Source organism: Entelurus aequoreus, linkage group LG02, assembly GCF_033978785.1.
Source record: "Entelurus aequoreus isolate RoL-2023_Sb linkage group LG02, RoL_Eaeq_v1.1, whole genome shotgun sequence".
Classification (NCBI taxonomy): domain Eukaryota; kingdom Metazoa; phylum Chordata; class Actinopteri; order Syngnathiformes; family Syngnathidae; genus Entelurus; species Entelurus aequoreus.
In genome coordinates this window covers 6,354,482-6,377,051 of record NC_084732.1, presented here as the reverse complement: position 1 = coordinate 6,377,051, position 22,570 = coordinate 6,354,482, and the positions used below count along the sequence as shown (strand labels likewise).

The following is a 22,570-nucleotide window of genomic DNA, read 5'->3' as shown; positions in this document are numbered from 1 at the left end:
TTGCAGGGATCACGGCGTGAACGTAAACTTTCTCGATCCCCACAATCTCACAATCAGAATTTCCATGATCACTAGTGGTAATGGTGTGGCTATGTATGTGTGCAGTGTGCATATGTATGTATATATTTATAATTTTTGTGTAAATACAAGTTCATTAAGTTTGTACATAGAGTGAACAGGTAGTTCTAGCTCAGAGTAATTTATGATTTAAAGAAAAAGCACGCCTTTCCTAAACCTGACTAAATAACCAGTCATTATAATCAAATGACAGCAGTTATTTCCATAACATTATTTTTTAATATAAGTGTTTTGGCCCACTTACAATGACAATAACAACATTTTTTGTTTTTTATGAGCTGTGTACTAGTATTGTATGTCCGGGTGGAGTTCCTGCTTTGGAAATAATGTGTTCCCCCTTTCAGACGTCGCATTTAGTTCGCATTAAAACATTCGCATGTCGCACAATGAGATGTAAGCATGGGATCATGTGTACATTCCTGTAACTTTCTGTTTGTAAAAAATATATTTTTATTTGTAATTATTTAATATACTAACAGCAGTGTTTCCCACACATTCATTTATTTGTTGCGGCCCGCCACGAAAGAATTAAGGCCGCCACAAACAGATTTATTTTTTTTATTTTTTTATTTTTGTCCTGTCCAGCTTCTCAGGCAAATCATATAGTTGATGTAGATGCCCATATCGGCTGTTCCGATTTACTTTACAAAAGAGAAGTGTAGGATCAAGATTTTTGGAGCTCTTTGTTCAGTGGATCAGATGTTTGATGAAACTTTGTGTCTATCTACCACCACTACTGTTTTCTGTTTATTTGTTACTGACTGTGGCAGGACACCTCTGCCTCTGTTTCACTTTATGTTGCTGGTAAATAATATGGTTGTAGTAGTAGGCTAAAGTTAAATTATTTAGTATGCACTAATTAAAGGGGCAGAGCTTTAAGAGACATTTCAGCTTTTATATTTTTATAAGATATATTTTTTGTAAGAACCACAATTAATAAATATATTTCAGTGAATAACTTATTGTTCAAATCTGTATATAAATATGTACATAAAGTGTTGTAATTATATTGTAAAATGGATGGATGGACGTTTAAAACAAAACTGTTATTATTAATTAGTAAGTATAGATTTTTTTAGCCTTTTTAGAGAAAATCATATTGTAGTAAATGATGCAAATTAATCAATGATGTCATGGTGGTCACGCCCATAGCCACGCCCCCACCGCCACAGGTATCTTGGCAGTTTATGGGAAACACTGAACAGCATTTCATGATTATTATTCATAAATTAAAGATTCTTAATAAATGACAGTAGAATAAGCACACATTTGATTGGTAAATCATAGTGTAACGACCTGGAATTAAACATTATGTGTGGTGTTGGAGTTGTCCGACTTTTTGTGTGGCTGTAAACGCATCACTGGCTAAGTGCCATATGCGCATGTGTTGGCGCAAGTGAGAAAGAGCGAGCGGCTGCTGTCGATATGACAAAGTTGGTTTTGGTCTTGTTTGTGGCAGAAAATGACCGGTTTTGCTAGATATAAACCATTTTTAACAATGTTTTGGTGATGTGTTTGTGGCCAACAATAAAGAGTTTTGCTCAATAAAGTGATTGATGGAATTCATGTCCTCTTTAAAGAGTCTCGACAGAAGTTACAATAATTGAACGATGATGATGATGATGATGATGATGATGATGAAAACTGTTTTCTCTGTCATGGCCGCTTGTCGTCAGTTACATTGAAAATTGTTATGCACTTATTTTTTTAATGTGATTTTTTTTGTGTGGCATAGATTTGCCGTGCGCAAGTAACTACTTGGTATTGGATCCATAGCCAAATTTGTGGTATCAGCCAAAACTTATGTAAAACATCCAAACCACAGGAGGGTAAGTGCGTGTTATATTTGAACAGAAGTGTAGATACAACAGTAAGCAGACATTAAGAGTAAAAGTAACTTACTTGCCAGCGCCGCCAGCAAAGGTTAGTCCGGAAGAGTTCATCCCGGCCAGCACGTAGTAGCCGGACACCCCCGGCGTCTCCCCCATCAGACAGCGCATGTCCGGTGTGAAGGACTCGGGGCAGTTGACCAGCTGCAGGATCTCGGCGGACTCGAGGCTCGGCATTCTCCTCAGCAGCGCGCTGAGCATCGGCTCTGCAGGGAATGAAGAGTAAGTTCCAGGTCTCTTTATCATCTTCGATTATTAGTTATGAATGCACTGTGCTGGTTATTTATTGATACTTTCGCAATGTGTTAGCAATGTGACTAGTTTGCACACTTTGAAAAGGTTGATTTGCGCGTGTAAATCATGTGGTGTCAGAAGAGGAAGGTGTGACGGATAAGTTGGTCCCTGCAAAAACACATGAGAGGAGGTCAGCCCTCTCAGATTACAGATATGTGCATGCATTCAAGGGCGCCAAGACCAATGTGCCAGCCAGTTACTTTGCTCTGGTGTGCACCAAGAGGTGAACCTTGGCCCAAATCCAGCCGAGAATGCTGATTAAGCAAGCCCAAACTTGTTAAAAGGGGCCAAAAGGCTCAGTTGTGCAGTGAAACAAGCAGGCTGTGCTACCTGAGTGACGTTGGCCCGCTTATCATTGCAAATATTAACTATTATAGGTTTTATGTTATCAATATTTTGTGTTACATAACCAGCCCCAGCACATCATTCGTTCGTGCTCATATGTTTGTCTAACCATATTAGGTTTTATGTTAAAGGCCGACTGAAACCCACTACTACCGACCACGCAGTGTGATAGTTTATATATCAATGAGGAAATCTTAACATTGCAACACATGCCAATACGGTCGGGTTAACTTATAAAGTGCAATTTTAAATTTCCCGCGAAACTTCCGGTTGAAAACGTTATGTATGATGACGTATGCGCGTGACGTCAGTAGTTAAACGGAAGTATCCGGACACCATTGAATCCAATACAAAAAAGCTCTGTTTTCATCTCAAAATTCCACAGTATTCTGGACATCTGTGTTGGTGAATCTTTTGCAATTTGTTTAATGAACAATGAAGACTGCAAAGAAGAAAGTTGTAGGTGGGATCGGTGTATTAGCGGCTGGCTGTAGCAACACAACCAGGAGGACTTTGACTTGGATAGTAGACGCGCTAGCCGACGCTAGCCGCCGACCGCACGGATGATCGGGTGAAGTCCTTCGTCCTTCCGTCGATCGCTGGAACGCAGGTGAGCACGGGTGTTGATGAGCAGATGAGGGCTGGCTGGCGTAGGTGGATAGCTAATGTTTTGGCATAGCTCTGTGAGGTCCCGTTGCTAAGTTAGCTTCAATGGCGTCATTAGCAACAGTATTGTTAAGCTTCGCCAAGCTGGAAAGCATTAACCGTGTAGTTACAGGTCCATGGTTTAATAGTATTGTTGATTTTCTGTCTATCCTTCCAGTCAGGGGTTTATTTCTTTTGTTTCTATCTGCATTTAAGCACGATGCTATCACGTTAGCTCCGTAGCTAAAGTGCTTCACCGATGTATTGTCGTGGAGATAAAAGTCACTGTGAATGTCCATTTCGCGTTCTCGACTCTCATTTTCAAGAGGATATAGTATCCGAGGTGGTTTAAAATACAAATCCGTGATCCACAATAGAAAAAGGAGAAAGTGTGGAATCCAATGAGCCAGCTTGTACCTAAGTTACGGTCAGAGTGAAAAAAGGTATGTCCTGCACTGCACTCTAGTCCTTCACTCTCACTTTCCTCATCCACAAATCTTTCATCCTGGCTCAAATTAATGGGGTAATTGTCGCTTTCTCGGTCCGAATCACTCTCGCTGCTGGTGTAAACAATGGGGAAATGTGAGGTGTCCTTCAGCCTGTGACGACACGCTACTTCCGGTACAGGCAAGGCTTTTTTTTATCAGCGACCAAAAGTTGCGAACTTTACCGTCGATGTTCTCTACTAAATCCTTTCAGCAAAAATATGGCAATATCACGAAATGGTCAAGTATGACACACAGAATGGATCTGCTATCCCCGTTTAAATAAAAAAAATGTCATTTCAGTAGGCCTTTAACATTTCATAACTAGCCCCCACCTCGTCAGAATCACCCCAAATGTGTCCCAAACGTTTGTGTTGTAAAAATCTAGTATAGTTTTTATGTTATTAATGGTTTATAGTTTTATATTATTGATGCATCTGGGATAGGCTCCAGCACCCCCCGCGACCCCAAGAGGGACAAGTGCTAGAAAATGGATTGATGGATGGATTTCTGACTAGTGACGTCATCCAGCCCCCCGCCCCCCAACAAGCCCCCATCTTGTCAAAATCTCCCCAAACTTGCCCCATTCTTTTGTGCCACAATTTTTTTTGTGTAACTACTATAGTTTTTAATGTTATTAACATGTTATTATTCATAACCAGCCTCCCCCCCAGCTTGTCATCATCTCCCCAAACTTGTCCCAAATGTTTGTCTAACTATTATAGTTTTTATGTTATTCATGTTTTATCGTTTTTATGTTATTAATGTGTTATTATTCACAATGAGGTTCACCCCCACCATGTCAAAACCTTCCCAAACTTGTCCCATTCTTTTGTGCTACTATTGTTTTTGTCCAACTACTATAGTTTTTATGTTATTAACATGTTATTACCGTATTTTTCGGACTATAAGTGGCAGTCTTTTTCATAGTTTGGCCGGGGGTGCGACTTATACTCAGGAGCGACTTATATGTGAAATTATTAACACATTACCGTAAAATATCAAATAATATTATTTAGCTCATTCACGTAAGAAACTAGACGTATAAGATTTCATGGGATTTAGCGATTAGGAGTGACAGATTGTTTGGTAAACGTATAGCATGTTCTATATGTTATAATTATTTGAATGACTCTTACCATAATATGTTACGTTAACATACCAGGCACATTCTCAGTTGGTTATTTATGCCTCATATAACGTACACTTATTCAGCCTGTTGTTCACTATTCTTTATTTATTTTAAATTGCCTTTCAAATGTCTATTCTTGGTGTTGGCTTTTATCAAATACATTTCCCCAAAAAATGCGACTTATACTCCAGTGCAACTTATATATGTTTTTTTCCTTCTTTATTATGCATTTTCGGCCGGTGCGACTTATACTCCGAAAAATGCGGTAGTCATAACCAACCCCCCAGCTTGTCAGAATCATCCCAAAAAATTGGTCATCTATTATAGTTTTTATGTTATTAATGTTTTATAATTCACAAACCCCCCCCAACGTGAAAAAATGTCCGACCAGAACTCTCTAGTAACTAAAGTTCCTTGGGTGGATAATGTATACTCACTATACCGGTATGTTTTAGCGCTTTCATGGCCAGTTTACTGACAGATATAAGTAAGAACTTTACACTACTTTACATTAGAAATGGTAACAGCGGAGGATGAATGTCCCATAACAAGAAGATAGAGAAAAAGAAGAAGCTTATTAACTACGTCATCGGCACGAACTACAAAGGCAGATGCGCGCAATTTTTCAGGACTTATGCAGATCCCAAATACAGATCAGCAGGTACCAGAAGGTAAGAAAAGTTGTTTTTGCATAATATTGCGATACAAAACACCAGATAATATGTCTTACCTTATACACACACCATAATAATACTTGTATGTTTAATGCTTCGACAATCCATCAAGCGGTGCCACTTCATAGCTTACCAAAGTCGTACTAAAACATTTTGATAGAATTTTGAGCGCCGTGTGTAATGTTCTATATTTTCAATGGAGCATATAAAATGTCGGTGTTGTTTACTTGAGTCATATTGCAGTCTACATTTATCGCTTATGTTTGACTGCCATCTATTTGTCACAGTTATTATTTTACCATGTACCAAATAAAATAGCTTCGAGGTCGGTAAGCAAAACCAGAATTATTCCGTACATTAGGCGCACCGGGTTTTAACCTCTTAAGGCCCAAGCTGTTTGTTTCCATGCTTTTTTTTAATTTCTCTTTGCTATTTGGGCTTATTGGACCCTAATTAGAATAAAAACTAAGAATCATCTTTTGATATGATGTACTTAGTCCATAAGTACACAAACGTGTACTTCATGTTTAGTGACATGCTAATTTTCTTATTTTTACACTTTTTTTCCCCAAATTCCATTGTATGTTAAACTCTTCTGACACCACCAGATGGCAGTATAAGTGTCCACATAAGCGGCCATAAGACACCAATTCAGTAGTGTACACAATTTTGGAAATAAGAGCTAAAAGGTGCTGTCCACGCATGTGGCCACTAAGCCTTTAGAGGTATAAAGCGCAATTTTAAGTGCGCTTTATAGTCCGGAAAATACGGCATTTGCGATGATAAGGGGGGCTAACTGTGGCTGTGATGTTAGGTCAGGAAGCAGAAAGTAAAAAAAAATATTAACTCTGCAACTTTCCGCCCCACATTCATCCTCACCAAAGTGGTCCCAGTCCTCCTGCATGTTCTGGATCTCCAGCTGGTTGCGGCCCTCCGTGAAGATGGGCTTGGGGTTCTTCTCAAAGCCACCCGACAGCAGGCCTCCCTGCCACGGCCGAGCGTAGATCCTGCCGTCCATGTCGATCACCACTGCAGGGGGACGAGACAGGACGTTGTTTTTTTTGTTTTTTTTAAAAAGGCTACAAATTAACAACCCGTCAGCTGCTTTTGTGAGGAGTGAGACCTGGCGTGTCGGCCGGGACCGCCTCTTGGAGAGGTTTGGTGAGGAGGTAGAAGTGTTCGCAGCCGTGCAGGGGAACCGACACTTTGGTCTCGCTTGCCTGGCCCAGCTCGTACGCCCACTGGAGAAAAAGGACAAAAACACATTTATTCATGCAGTATACTTTTGAAGGTTCCCTATTATGCAAAAAAAATATTTTTTTGTGTACGGATACTATAAAAAAAAAATTTAAAAAAGGCTTTGCTACATGTCTTAAAGTAAAGCCTGGGGTTCAGTCAGCTCACAGACATGAGAGCTGTAAGTTTAATCATTTAGTTGTCCATTTAGAGAATAAGCTAACACAATATGTGTGTGGATATATAGATACATATCTTATTTTTTATCTTTTTTTTACTATTTATATTACTAAATTATTGTGTATGCATCTTAGGGGATCTGCTCCAATTTCGTTGTTCTTTGAACCTGTTCACTGTAATAATGACAAATAAAACTCTATTTTATTCTATTCTATTCTATGTCGTTGCTGTTTAAATGTGAGTGGAATGTTAGCATGTAGCTCACATAGCTATGCTATGTGCCCCAGTCCAACTCCTTAAAGGGGAACTGCGCTTTGTTTGGAATTTTCGTTCACAATCATTATGAGAGACAAGAACACACATCTTTTTTTGGGAGGGATTTTAAAGATGATAATTGCTTAGATCAGGGGTGTCCAAACTTTTCCCGCTGAGGGCCGCACACTGAAATATCAAAGCAAGCGGGGGCCATTTTGATATTTTTTATTTTAAAAACCAATACAATATATGTATAAAAGATATACATTTAGGCCTCCACTCAGGCTTGATCCTGGGGACCCCAAAGGGTTTAGGTAAAAAAAATATTTAAAATGTGTCATTATTTAGTATTATTATTATTATCCAAGGTTTAAATCTCCAGATCAACATTAAGTCTATCTGTCAATATAAAGTTTTCTTTTTAAGATTTACGCTGTATGCTCTTTTTGTCAAAGAAAACCCTGTTTTTTTTATGGAAAAAAAACGCAAAATATGCAATATTTTCCCCCAATAACATTTTAAAGTGGAATATTTGAGATTATATAATAATTGGAGCTCATAGCATAACTCATAACAACTTTATTAATTTTTTTTGTTTTTTTAAATGACACTTAAAAAAAAAAAAAAAAAAAAAAAGTCCCAGTAAAAGGGTCCTGCTCAGTAAAGTATTAAAATATAAATCATACATTTTTTTTTTTACTTTTAACACAATAGTCTCAAGATCAACTTCAGATCCATCCGTCAATTATAACTTTTATTGTTGTTTATGTTTTTTGTTTGTTCGTTTTAGGCACTTGTTTAAAAAAAAAAAAAAGCTTAGTTTTTTTTTTGGCAAACACAAAATATGCAACATTTTCCCCAAAAAATGTCTCAAAGTGGAATATTTAATGTCATGTAATTGGAGCCTTGAATAGGTCAATAATTCATAATGACATTGATTTTGATTCATTATTATTTTTTAAAGAAAGAAACATTGTATTGTTACATTTCACCAGTTTGCTCTTTTATACCACTTTTTATGTTTTTAATTTTTTTAAATCGTACTTTTAGAATGTGCCACGGGGTCGTTAAAATATTACCTGCGGGCCGCACTTTGGACACCCGTGGCTTAGATGATGTGGCTAATAGGAGTCACCGTTGTAGCCTTCAAAGTCCTCTAAGACGACTTCAAAACCCTCCAACTTTTTGTATACACACTGCAAGTATGTATATATAATGTAGTAACAGACACCTTCATAACAATATGTAATATGTACAATATACACACTGCAAGTATATATATATAATGTAGTAACAGACACCTTCATAACAATATGTTGATAATGTAGTAGCAGACACCTTCATAACAATATGTAATATGTACAATATACACACTACAAGTATATATATATATATATATATATATATATGATGTAGTAACAGACAACTTCATAACAATATGTTATATGTACAATATAAACACTGCAAGTATATATATATATATAATGTAGTAACAGACACACTCATAACAATATGTACAATATACACACTGCAAGTATATATATATAATGTAGTAACAGAATACACCTTCATAACAATATGTTATATGTACAATATACACACTGCAAGTATATATATAATGTAGTAACAGAATACACGTTTATAACAATATGTAATATGTACAATATTTACTGTATTTCCTCAGCGCATTTATTACCGTTTCCATAGCAACGCACTTTCGACTTCTGTCAGTATATGTATGTTTCTACTTCCGGAAAGAAAGGTGTATTTTTCTTCTGATCATGGCAGATTCCAGTTCCCAATAGGGGCTTACTAAAAGCACTTTTAAACAATTCCACTACTTTATTGGGGCACATCTGACTGGTGAAAAATAACAAAAGGGACCTTTTAAAGGGGAGCTGCACTTTTTTTTTTTGTTATTTGGCTTTCGTTCACAATCATCATGAGCGACAAGAAGACCGATGTATTTTTATCGGTGCATTCGAACATTAAAATAGACAGAAAGAAAAAAAGTCAGCTTACAATGGAGTTCATGGGAAGCCCTATAAATAACCATCCAAAAAGCGGCGACAATACCCCATTTACATTTTGTGACCTGAATATTAACCAAGCATTAGTGATATTGTTATTATAAGCGCTTAAACAGACAAACTATTTTTAGCGGCGCATTGAGCTGCTTTCTCGCCTCTGAGCTTGTTAACGTTTATTGTAGATCATAAATCATGCCTCTCGCCTTGATAGTAGAAGCATGAGGACATAATCCGACAAGTTGGTCAACTTTGGCATCAAATTTAGACCCGAAAATGACGACAAAGACACGAAAAGACGCTTGGTTCCACCCCCCTTTTTTACGATTATGATTCATTCTTCATCTAAAAGAGGAATATATCAACATCCTTGCAGTCGGCATCCTAATGACAGCAGACATTGTACAGTAAGTGATGTTTCAGTGTTTCCCATTAACTGCCAAGATACCTGTGGCGGTGGGGGTGTGGCTATAGGCGTGGCTATGGGCGTGGTCACCATGACATCATCGAGTAATTTGCATAATGTACTACAATGATATGATTTTCTCTAAAAAGGCTCAAAAAATGTATACTTACTAATTAATAATAACAGTTTTGTTTTAAACGTCCATCCATCCATTTTACAATATAATTACAACACTTTATGTACATATTTATATACAGATTTGAACAATAAGTTTTTCACTGAAATATATTTATTAATTGTGGTTCTTACAAAAAATATATCTTATCAAATATAAAAGCTAAAATGTCTCTTAAAGCTCTGCCCCTTTAATTAGTGCATACTAAATAATCTAACTTTAGCCTACTACTACAACCATATTATTTACCAGCAACATAAAGTGAAACAGAGGCAGAGGTGTCCTGCCACAGTCAGTAACAAATAAACAGAAAACAGTAGTGGTCAAATACAAATGAGGCAACAAGAGAAGAAATGCAGTTCCCATCTAATCTCTCACTCGTGATGTTTTACCTGTCCGGCGCAGTTGACAAAATATTCACACTCAATGGAGCCGCGATCCGTCTCCACAGCTGTCACGTGACCCTTCTCCACCAGGACCTGCTGAACGCTGGTTCGCTCCAAGATCTGCACGCCTGAGCAGAGAAACATGAGGAGGAAGTGAGCGTGGTTTTTTTTAACGTGTGTCGCGTACGTGCCTTGTCCGGCCGCTGCCACGGCCAGCGCGTGGTTGACGTCCGGCGGCGACACCACGGCGTCCCCGGGCAGATGGAGCGCCCCCACCAGGTCGTGGATGTTGACTTTCGGGTGGAGCTTGGCCACGTCTTTAGGCTTGACAACATTACAGCTGATCCCCATCACTCTGATTGGACAAAGGTGACTCGGACTTACTGGAAGTGTTTTTGTTTGTTGCAGAGTCGTACACAGAAAAATGCGCTATTTTAGCCAATCAGAGACCTAAATACTGAAATATTTAAGTATGGAATCATCACTTATGCGTGCAGACATAACATAAAAACTACTAGGAACTAGAGATGTCCGATAATATCGGCAGGCCGATATTATCGGCCGATATATGCGTTAAAATGTAATATCGGAATCGGGTTTTTTTATTATCGGTATTGTTTTTTTGCTTTTTTTTTAATTAAATCAACATAAAAAACACAAGATACACTTACAATTAGTGCACCAACCCAAAAAACCTCCCTCCCCCATTTACACTCATTCACACAAAAGGGTTGTTTCTTTCTGTTATTAATATTCTGGTTCCTACATTATATATCAATATATATCAATACAGTCTGCAAGGGATACAGTCCGTAAGCACACATGATTGTGCGTGCTGCTGGTCCACTAATAGTACTAACCTTTAACAGTTAATTTTACTAATTTTCATTCATTACTAGTTTCTATGTAACTGTTTTTATATTGTTGTACTTTCTTTTTTATTCAAGAAAATGTTTTTAATTTATTTATCTTATTTTACTAATTTTTTTAAAAAGTACCTTATCTTCACCATACCTGGTTGTCCAAATTAGGCATAATAATGTGTTAATTCCACGACTGCATATATCGGTTGATATCGGTATCGGTTGATATCGGTATCGGTAATTAAAGAGTTGGACAATATCGGAATATCGGATATCGGATATCGGCAAAAAGCCATTATCGGACATCCCTACTAGGAACAGTTTGAATCAGATGAAAAATGTGGGAGTTGTGGAACTTTGAAGAATGTCCCATTGATTTCAATGGGAATTTCCAAACAGTTTGTGAATTTCGGGAAAAGTGGGAATTTTTTGGAAGATGTTAAAAAAAACCTTGAATGGTCTGAATGAGTTAAAATGGTTGGTGTTGGAATATTTCAAATCGGTCGAGAAATGTTGAAGCAGTAACATGCTAAATTTCGGGAAAACCAGGAATTTTTTCCAGTTCAATAAACAACTTTGTTTTTTGTCCTGATTAAGAGGAATGTTTTGACGGTGGAACGGTTGAAGTGGATTGAAAAATGTGGGGGAAGGAGTAGTCGCCAGAAAAAAAGGGTGGAAATTATTGGAAAACCAGGAATTCTGGAAAATCCTGGAATTTTTTTTTAACTCTTGAATTTCCAGGATGGTGGAATGTGTTGAAGGTGGAATGGTTTGACTCGGTTGAAAAATGTGGAAATGGTGGAAGTTTGAAAAATGGCAAATTCATTTTGAATGGGGAAAAATGTCCCAGAAAACCTGGAATTCTGTGAAATCTGGGAATTTTTGGGAATTTGTCAAAGGGAAGCCCGCGATTCCCGAATAGGCTGAACAGTTTGAAGTTGGAACGGTTTGAATCGGATGAAAAATGTGGATGGTAGAGCGCGCCAAAATCTGGAGAAGAAGAAGAAGTTTAATAAATAGAAGAGTTTTGGTGTACAAAACCATACATTCACATATATACACTACCGTTCAAAAGTTTGGGGTCACCCAAACAATTTTGTGGAATAGCCTTCATTTCTAAGAACAAGAATAGACTGTCGAGTTTCAGGTGAAAGTTCTCTTTTTCTGGCCATTTTGAGCGTTTAATTGACCCCACAAATGTGATGCTCCAGAAACTCAATCTGCTCAAAGGAAGGTCAGTTTTGTAGCTTCTGTAACGAGCTAAACTGTTTTCAGATGTGTGAACATGATTGCACAAGGGTTTTCTAATCATCAATTAGCCTTCTGAGCCAATGAGCAAACACGTTGTACCATTAGAACACTGGAGTAGGGCTGCAACAACTAATCGATTAAATCGATTAAAATCGATTACCAAAATAGTTGGCGATTAATTTAGTCATCGATTCGTTGGAACTATGCTATGCGCATGCGCGGAGTCTTTTTTTTTGTTTGTTTTTTGTTTTATAAACCTTTATTTATAAACTGCAACATTTACAAACAGCTGAGAAACAATAATCAAAATAAGTACAAAAACTGTACAAAACAGCGCCAGGGCGGCGGTGAGGCTACGTCTCATGAGGTGGCGTAAGCTAGCCAATGATGTGGTCATGTGCAGCTCAAGTGACGACAACGTCTCCTTTGCTGGAAAAATTCAAAAAATGGCGCAGGAAAACACTACCGATAGTTTAGCGGAGAAACATCTTGAGGTTATTGCTTCAATGGAGAAAAGTGTACGACCTAAGTCGTCAAAAGTGTGGGAACACTTCACTTTAAAGACTTCAAAGAAGAGCGTTTCCTGCAAAATGGCACGGAAGTACAACATTGCTTCAGGAGCACCTGAAGAAGAAACATGTTGGAGCCATGGATGAAGGGAGGAACTCACAGTACGTAACTTTTTAAGTCCATAGTGGCAACAGGCATTCATGAGTTCAGCTTTTTTGTGAGTAACATTAGTTATGCCTTTGTTGCAACGCGGGGCTGATAATGTGTCTCCGGCACATTTGACTCTATTTTGAGAGAGAAAACGCACGGTTACCAATTTCGAAATAAACGTAACGGACAGAAATATCTCAGGTTGGTTTCATAACGGATCAATGTAGCCGGGCCGATAAAGCTATATAAATCTATTTAGATTTGAGTGACGCTTTAGTTTAGTATAACTAAACGTTATGAAGGTGCTGGAATATTTCATGCTATTATTCAGAGGCAGCCTAAAATGAATCCTTTATTATTCACAACAGAAACGTGTACAATATCTGATTTAGTTCTGATGAGTTACATTTATAATAATGATAAATGGGTTATACTTGTATAGCGCTTTTCTACCTTCAAGGTACTCAAAGCGCTTTGACAGTATTTCCACATTCACCCATTCACACACACATTCACACACTGATGGCGGGAGCTGCCATGCATTTCTGTGTTATTATTGGTGTATGCTGCACCCCCAATGTCCACAACATGGTGCCAGTATGCTGGTTTTTCTCAATAAAATACTGGAAAGGATAGAAATGTAGTTTGTCTCTTTTATCCGATTATTAATCGATTAATCGCAGTAATAATCGACAGATTAATCGATTATCAAATTAATCGTTAGTTGCAGCCCTACACTGGAGTGATAGTTGCTGGAAATGGGCCTCTATACACCTATGTAGATATTGCACCAAAAACCAGACATTTGCAGCTAGAATAGTCATTTACCACATTAGCAATGTATAGAGTGTATTTCTTTAAAGTTAAGACTAGTTTAAAGTTATCTTCATTGAAAAGTACAGTGCTTTTCCTTCAAAGATAAGGACATTTCAATGTGACCCCAAACTTTTGAACGGTAGTGTATATGTAAGGATTATTTTGCATTCAGGCAAGCTAAAAGTATGACTATTTAAAGGGGACGAGCCCGTAACTATTGACTGCAGGTCTTACTTGAGTCTTGACGCGAGGCGCTTCAGCGAGATGAAGCGATCCTGATTTTGAGCCAAGCACAAAGAGCCCGTCCTCACGTAGCCTGAAACCACGGTGGGGGTTTGGACACAGAAGTTAACCACCAAGATGGACGCATGGCCCCCCACGTCACCCCCGTGATGGCGACTCACCTGTTTTGACGCCCGTCTGCTCCTCCAGCTGCTGGTACAGAGCGATGGAGTAATTTGCCATCTGGCACTCGATGGAGATCGGCTTGGCCACGCTGATGATGCCAGCGCATAGTTTGGTTGTCCCGGCGCCCAGTCTGCAAATAGGACCGCAAGCGTGCTCGCATTATTTGTCACTTAATAAATATCCATCTTGATGCTAAGTCAGGGACTTGTGTGCTTCCATTTGCACGACTTTTCTTCATTTACTCCATTTTTTAAGTTCTACTTGACACATTTTATAATTTAGTGCTGGGCCGGTTTTCTGGAAAGCGCACAATACTAAAGCTTGATTCACACTAAAATGTGATATCATTTCCAAATGATCGTTTTTTCCAATTATATTTCACAAACAGTATTACAACTAGGGATGGCTACCGTTCACATTTGAACCGATACGACGTCATTTTTGTTGTAGCGGTGTAGAGTGCAAGGACGGGAGTGGAAGAAGTGTCAAAAGGTGGAGCTAACTGTTTTAATGACATTCAGACTTTACTTCAGGGGTCACCAATGTGGTGCCCGCGGGCACCAGGTAGCCCGTAAGGACCAGATGAGTAGCCCGCTGGCCTGTTCTAAAAATAGCTCAAATAGCAGCACTTACCAGTGAGCTGCCTCTATTTTTTAAATGTTATTTATTTACTAGCAAGCTGGTCTCGCTTTGCCCGACATTTTTAATTCTAAGAGAGACAAAACTCAAATAGAATTTGAAAATCCAAGAAACTATTTTAAAGACTTGGTCTTCACTTGTTTAAATAAATTCATTATTTTTTTTACTTTGCTTCTTATAACTTTCAGAAAGACAATTTTAGAGAAAAAATAGAACCTTAAAAATGATTTTAGGATTTTTAAACACATATACCTTTTTACCTTTTAAATTCCTTCCTCTTCTTTCCTGACAATTTAAATCAATGTTCAAGTACATTTTTTTTTTATTGTAAAGAATAATAAATACATTTTAATTTAATTCTTCATTTTAGCTTCTGTTTTTTCGACGAAGAATATTTGTAAAATATTTCTTCAAACTTATTATGATTAAAATTCAAAAAAATTATTCTGGCAAATCTAGAAAATCTGTAGAATCAAATTTAAATCTGATTTCAAAGTCTTTTGAATTTCTTTTAAAAATTTTGTTCTGGAAAATCTAAAAGAAATAATGATTTGTCTTTGTTAGAAATATAGCTTGGTCCAATTTGTTATATATTCTAACAAAGTGCAGATTGGATTTTAACCTATGTAAAACATGTCATCAAAATTCTAAAATGAATCTTAATCAGGAAATATTACTAATGATGTTCCATCAAGTATTTTTTAAATTTTTTCAAAAAGATTCGAATTAGCTAGTTTTTCTCTTCTTTTTTTCGGTTGAATTTTGAATTTTAAAGAGTCGAAATTGAAGATAAACTATGTTCCAAAATTAAATTGTCATTTTTTTCGTGTTTTCTCCTCTTTTAAACCGTTCAATTAAGTGTAAATATCATTAATTATTAATAATAACATAGAGTTAAAGGTAAATTGAGCAAATTGGCTATTTCTGGCAATTTATTTAAACTGGTAGCCTTTCGCATTAATCAGTACCCAAGAAGTAGCTCTTGGTTTCAAAAAGGTTGGTGACCCCTGCTTTACTTAAATCAACAAGGGAGCAGCATATCCTCATCCTTGGCTCACGCCGGAACTCTCTAATAACTAAAGTTCCATGGGTGAATAATGTAAACCCACTAAACCGGTAGTTTGTAGCGCTTTCATAACGAGCTATAAGTTGGAACTTTACGGTACTTTATTTTAGAAATGGCAACAGCGGAAGAAGAATGTCCCATAAAAAGATGGAGAAAAAGAAGAAGCTTATCGACTATAGCGTCACCACGGACTACGATGGCGGACACGCGCAAATTTTCAAGACTTATGTAGATCCCAAATACACATTAGCAGGTACCAGAAGATAAGAAAAGTTGGTTTTGCATAATTTTACGAAACAAAACCCGTAATGCTCAGATAATCCATCAAGCGGTGAGGCTTTGTAGCTTACCAAAGTCCTACTAAAACATTTTCACAGATTTTTGAGCGCCGTGTGTAATGTTCTATATTCTCAATGAAACATTTAAAGTTTTGGTGTTGTTTACTGGCGTCATCTTGCAGTCTACACGTATCTCCGACCTCGTAAATTCCGATATCCCAGTACAAATGGAATGCACCATCAGTCTTGTTTGTAAACAAAACCTACTTACTGTTTACGTTCTGTGACCAATAAGAGAAGAGAATGATGCCACGTGGGTATGTGGCGATGCATTTGGGTCTGCTGGGATTTTTTTAAATTTAAAGTTAGATTCAGTCTTGTACTGGGAAGTCGTAAATTCCGACTTCCCAGTACAAATGAAACGCACTGTTAGTCAGTGTAATAGTAATAATAGTTTACACTATTATGTTAGATCCACTATGGACTAGACTCTCACACTATTATGTTAGATCCACTATGGACTGGACTCTCACAATATTATGTTAGATCCACTATGGACTGGACTCTCACACTATTATGTTAGATCCACTATGGACTGGACTCTCACTATTATGTTAGATCCACTATGGACTGGACTCTTACAATATTATGCTAGATCCACTATGGACTGGACTCTCACAATATTATGCTAGATCCAGTATGGACTGGACTCTCTCTATTATGTTAGATCCACTATGGACTAGACTCTCTCACTATTATGTTAGATCCACTATGGACTGGACTCTCACACTATTATGTTAGATCCACTATGGACTGGACTCTCACTATTATGTTGGATCCACTATGGACTAGACTGTCACTATCATGTTAGATCCACTATGGACTGGACTCTCACACTATTATGTTAGATCCACTATGGACTGGACTCTCACACTATTATGTTAGATCCACTATGGACTGGACTCTCACTATTATGTAAGTTCCACTATGGACTGGACTCTCACTATTATGTTAGATCCACCATGGACTGGACTCTCACACTATTATGTTAGATCCACTATGGAATAAACTCTCACAATATTATGCTAGATCCACTATGGACTGGACTCTCACTATTATGTTAGATCCACTATGGACTAGACTTTCTCACTATTATGTTAGATCCACTATGGACTGGACTCTCACACTATTATGTTAGATCCACTATGGACTGGACTCTCACACTATTATGTTAAATCCACTATGGACTGGACTCTCACTATTATGTTAGATCCACTATGGACTGGACTCTCACACTATTATGTTAGATCCACTATGGACTGGACTCTCACTATTATGTTAGATCCACTATGGACTGGACTCTCACTATTATGTTATATCCACTATGGACTGGACTCTCACAATATTATGCTAGATCCACTATGGACTGGACTCTCACACTATTATGTTAGATCCACTATGGACTGGACTCTCACACTATTATGTTAGATCCACTATGGACTGGACTCTCACTATTATGTTAGATCCACTATGGACTGGACTCTTACTATTATGTTAGATCCACTATGGACTAGACTCTCACTATTATGTTAGATCCACTATGGACTGGACTCTCACACTATTATGTTAGATCCACTATGGACTGGACTCTCACTATTATGTTAGATCCACTATGGACTGGACTCTCACTATTATGTTAGATCCACTATGGACTGGACTCTCACACTATTATGTTAGATCAACTATGGACTGGACTCTCACTATTATGTTAGATCCACTATGGACTAGACTCTCACTATTATGTTAGATCCACTATGGACTGGACTCTCACACTATTATGTTAGATCAACTATGGACTAGACTCTCATAATATTATGCTTGATCCACTATGGACTGGACTCTCACACTATTATGTTAGATCAACTATGGACTAGACTCTCACAATATTGTGCTAGATCCACTCTACGTCCATTGCACCGGTCGCCCAAGGGGGGAGGTCCCCACATCTGTGATCCCCTCCAAGGTTCCTCATTGTCATCCCATTGGGTTGAGTTTTTTCTTGCCCTGATGTGGGATCTGAGCCGAGGTTGTCGGTGTGGCTTGTGCAGCCCTTTGAGACACTCGTGATTCAGGGCTATATTAGTAAACATTCATTGATTGATTTGTTTTTTTTTCCAATTATAACATCTTTATGGTCCCGAGAAGCCAAAATTGAAATCGTAAATTCAAATTCGAACAATTGTCCAGCTTTCGTGCCAAACAACCGGTAGATAAGCGGTTCGCGCTGCTGTCCTTTCTTACCGTCCCTGTTCCAGGAGGACGATGTCGGTCCAGCCCAGCTTGGCCAGGTGATACGCCACCGAGGTGCCCACCACCCCTCCTCCGCAGATCACCACCCGGGCCTGAGCGGGCAGTGGCAGCGGCTGGGGAGAGTCGCCGCTGGTGGCCATGCAGGCGGAGGAGGTCCAGAGGCCCCTCCCTGCCCAGGTGTAGCCAGTGTGAGGGTGCAGCAGCCTGGGCAGCAGGACAGTAGGGGACAGAGCCCTGGAGCTCCGCATGGCTGTGCTCTCGCTGCAAACAAACAACAACAAATACACCTTTAAAAAAAAGGTAGGACGACATGTCAACGCACTACACTATTAGGCATAGGGATGATGCTCGAAACCGATTTCCCGGTTGTTCGATAAGAAAAGAACTGAGTACTCGGACTCGAATCCCTTTTTGAGAACCGGTACCCGTTATCGAGACCACTATAGTAAAGAAAAAGAGTTGGTTCTTTATTCGAATACCCTGGGAACGAATCCCGTCCCGACAAGAAATGCCCCGTGAGACATCACAAGAAGTGACGTCACGTAGCTCAGTCATTTGTCACGGTGGGGTGCAGCGTTCGTTCTCCCGGGACGCAAAACTGACGGCTCCGGATGAAAGCGTGCAGGTAGGAGATGATCTATTTCTCATAAATCATACACATTACAACAGACAGGAACGAAACAAAAGGAAAGCGTGCCGTTCGCACGAGAAGCTAAAGCAAAAACTTACTTAGCACAGGAATACTAGAAGCTAAGGCATACTTGCCAACCTTGAGACCTCCAATATCGGGAGGTGGGGGGCGGGGGGGTTGGGGGCGTGGTTATTTACAGCTAGAATTCACCAACTCCAGTATTTCATATATATCTCATATATATATATATATATATATATATATATATATATATATATATATATATATATATATATATATATATATATATATATGTATGAAATACTTGACTTTCAGTGAATTTTAGCTATATATATATATTTTTATTTTATTTTATTTACATAGAAAAATAAATAAAAATACTTGAATTTCAGTGTTCCAGTGGCTATCCATTAGATGGCAGTATTGTCCTGTTTAACTTCTCCGTTCATTATGAGTATATCATTTCGGCCGCCATGTCTGTAATTTCCTCGTTCTTCTGCTTCGTCTCCTTGTTGTGTGCGCAGTTGTGCACTCTATAAAAGCCCTAGATGTTATGACGTCTTTGGGCAGGCAAGCTGTTTATTTTGTGGGAAAGCGGATGTGAGAACAGGCTGTCCCCACTCAGTCTCAGGTCCGCATTGAGCTGGAGGGGGCGTGGCCTCCAGCTCCGGCTGAATACCGGGAGTTTGTCGGGAGAAAATCTCTGCCGGGAGGTTGTCGGGAGAGGCGCTGAATATCGGGATTCTCCCGCTAAAAACGGGAGGGTTGGCAAGTATGAGCTAAGGTAACTTTAGCACAGGAATCATGAGCTGGAAAACCAGAATGCCAACATAACTGTGGCAAATGCAAACAATGAAGCCACGACAAGTGACCGGAAAAGGCAGGCTTAAATAGAGTCTCTGATGAGCAACAGGTGCGCGGACACAGCAGGTGAAAATCATAAGTAACCATAGTGACTAAAACGAACCCCCAAAGTGCACAAAACAACTAAGGAAGTCCAAAACTAACAGAACATAACTAAACAAAACATGATCCGACCACATCATAATACATCACAGTTTCATATCATTTCACTTTACAGGAGTAGGAAGAAGTAAAGCTTATTTAATCCTACCCCTTTCCCACTTCATAGCGTTTACAAATATATACATCATTTACTGACCTTTTTATAATAAAATATCTGTGAATTAGTATATACAACAGTTTTGTAATATATAATTAATTAATTCAGTCATTATTAACATACTGGGATGAAGAATATCTTATTTTCAATGAGGTTGAAAGTATTTCTAATAATTCTTCTTCTTTGTACTTTGTAAGCACTATTCATTTGAACAACCTCTTAAACTGGATCATATCAGTACAATGTTTAACTTCTTTACTTCATCCATTCCATCATTTAATTCCACATCATCTTAGCTGTTTGCAATTTTACCAAATCATCGAACTTTAATATTTTTGACTCAATAAATAAAGTGTTTGTATGTTCTCTATATCCAACATTATGTATCAGTCTAATTCATTTTTTTTGTAACACGGTTAAGGAATGTAGCGCACATTTGTAGTTATTTCCCCACATTTCTGCACAATAACTCGGATATGGTAATACTACAGTAGCGAGCATTAGAGAATGTGAAGTGATTTGTTAAACCGAATATTGTGTTTTTCCATATACAACAACCTATCTGGAATCGATAAGGAATCGGTTCGATAAGAGGATTCGATAATAGGCTCGACCTCGATAATTTCTTATCAAACATCATCCCTAATTATGCATGTGCACTCCTAAAAAAGGAAGTCGAAATGCAAAATTCCTAGTATATTTTCGTCAACCACGTGACTTGTTTTGCAACTTTAACTTACAAAAGTCCTTCAGATGGCATAAATGTTAGCCAGGAGCTTTGTTGACAACATCGCCGCAGCTCACAACTAGCTTCAGCCCGCACATGACCTCGGTCAAGTGCTGATAAATGATTTGCTTTTAAGTGAACTCGCTGCTGAATATATTATAATATATTCATGTGTCGCCATGCTTTTTGTTGACTTTTAGCCCCACTGACAGCTAGCGATGCTAGCATGCTATGCTAACTACAAGCTAGCAACACTCTCCAACTTGAAAGTGGCTAAGCTTTAGTCTTTTCAAAAATAATTAATTTAAAAGGCACTTACTTGTTTTAGTCGAGTCTTGTTCAGATTCCCGTGACAGTCATGAATAGTCAGTGGTCGGTCCTTGTGACGGAAGAAACTCTTGTTTGGCTACAAGCAGCCGTCTCTACCATGAAAAGCTAGGGGCGGTGTTGGCAACTGCTACTTCCGTCAGCCTTCAAAACAAAAGCTGCGTTTTGTATGGCAGGAAGTATGCATACAGTTTCTGCAGACGATGTGTACTGCTAGTTTTATATTGAAATAAAAGCCATTATTCTATTATGAATGACGGCAGAGTACAAATGATTTCATAATGACGGCAACATTTCAAATAAGACATCTTATTAGCTCATGAAATATTGTGTTTATAACTAATAGGTCTTTGACTGTTTCCTTTTATACACTAAATTAGGTTTACATGGATTACTATGATCATTAACATAGGTGACTACTTCTGTTGCAGATGTTGCATTTATAGTTATTTTTTGTCTTTATTAAAATGGTATTTAAAAAAAATATATTATACTTGTTTTAGAATGACTCACCAGCAAGTATATTTTTTTGATAATTTGTCTTTTATTGTTTTAAAACAAAATCCATTCTAAAGGATATTATGTTAAAATGATTTATGGATTATATATATTTTTGCATTGTATCTGCATAATTGTGTATATATATATATATATATATATATATATATATATATATATATATATATATATATATATATGTGTGTGTCTTAATTAGATTATCCAAAAAATAGTGCTCGATACCATGGTAGAGCGTAGAGTTGTCATCCCTCAACAAACGCAGCGAAATTGTATCAGCATGCCGTCACAGAAGGAAACACCTCCTAGGTAACACATGAGTCAATCACCACGCCCCCACGCCTGCCTGTACCCACCCGCTCTGTGCCCTATATAAACCATGGTATGTGAATGCTTCCATTAAAATCTCCTGAGGATTGAGGAAACCCCTCATGAAACAGGCCTGTAGAGATGAAATAGTCTTGTGATTTTTTTCCCACACATACATATATATATATATATATATATATATATATATATATATATACATATATATATATATATATATATATATATATATATATATATATATATATATATATATATATATATATATATATATATATATATATATATATATATATATATATATATATATATATGTGTATATATATATATATATATATATGTATTTATTTGATACACTGTACGACAATCGTAAATTAAATATATGCATGATTATAAAGTT

General features: G+C 37.8%; 1 protein-coding gene across 1 annotated transcript in view; it reads right to left on the bottom strand.

Moving 5' to 3' along the window:
* The window catches only part of LOC133629829 (pyruvate dehydrogenase phosphatase regulatory subunit, mitochondrial-like), a 40,479-nt gene extending 19,021 nt beyond the window's left edge, over nucleotides 1-21,458 (bottom strand). The window contains exons 1-9 of the mRNA XM_062020868.1: nucleotides 21,320-21,458; nucleotides 18,490-18,759; nucleotides 14,202-14,335; nucleotides 14,032-14,113; nucleotides 10,399-10,562; nucleotides 10,214-10,335; nucleotides 6,666-6,783; nucleotides 6,422-6,571; nucleotides 1,981-2,173 (exon numbers count right to left, since the gene is read on the bottom strand). Of these exons, the coding sequence (XP_061876852.1) occupies nucleotides 1,981-2,173; nucleotides 6,422-6,571; nucleotides 6,666-6,783; nucleotides 10,214-10,335; nucleotides 10,399-10,562; nucleotides 14,032-14,113; nucleotides 14,202-14,335; nucleotides 18,490-18,746 (1,220 nt within the window). The 5' untranslated portion in view covers nucleotides 18,747-18,759; nucleotides 21,320-21,458. The remainder of the gene's footprint in view (nucleotides 1-1,980; nucleotides 2,174-6,421; nucleotides 6,572-6,665; nucleotides 6,784-10,213; nucleotides 10,336-10,398; nucleotides 10,563-14,031; nucleotides 14,114-14,201; nucleotides 14,336-18,489; nucleotides 18,760-21,319) is intronic.
* Between the last annotated feature and the right edge of the window lie 1,112 nt (nucleotides 21,459-22,570).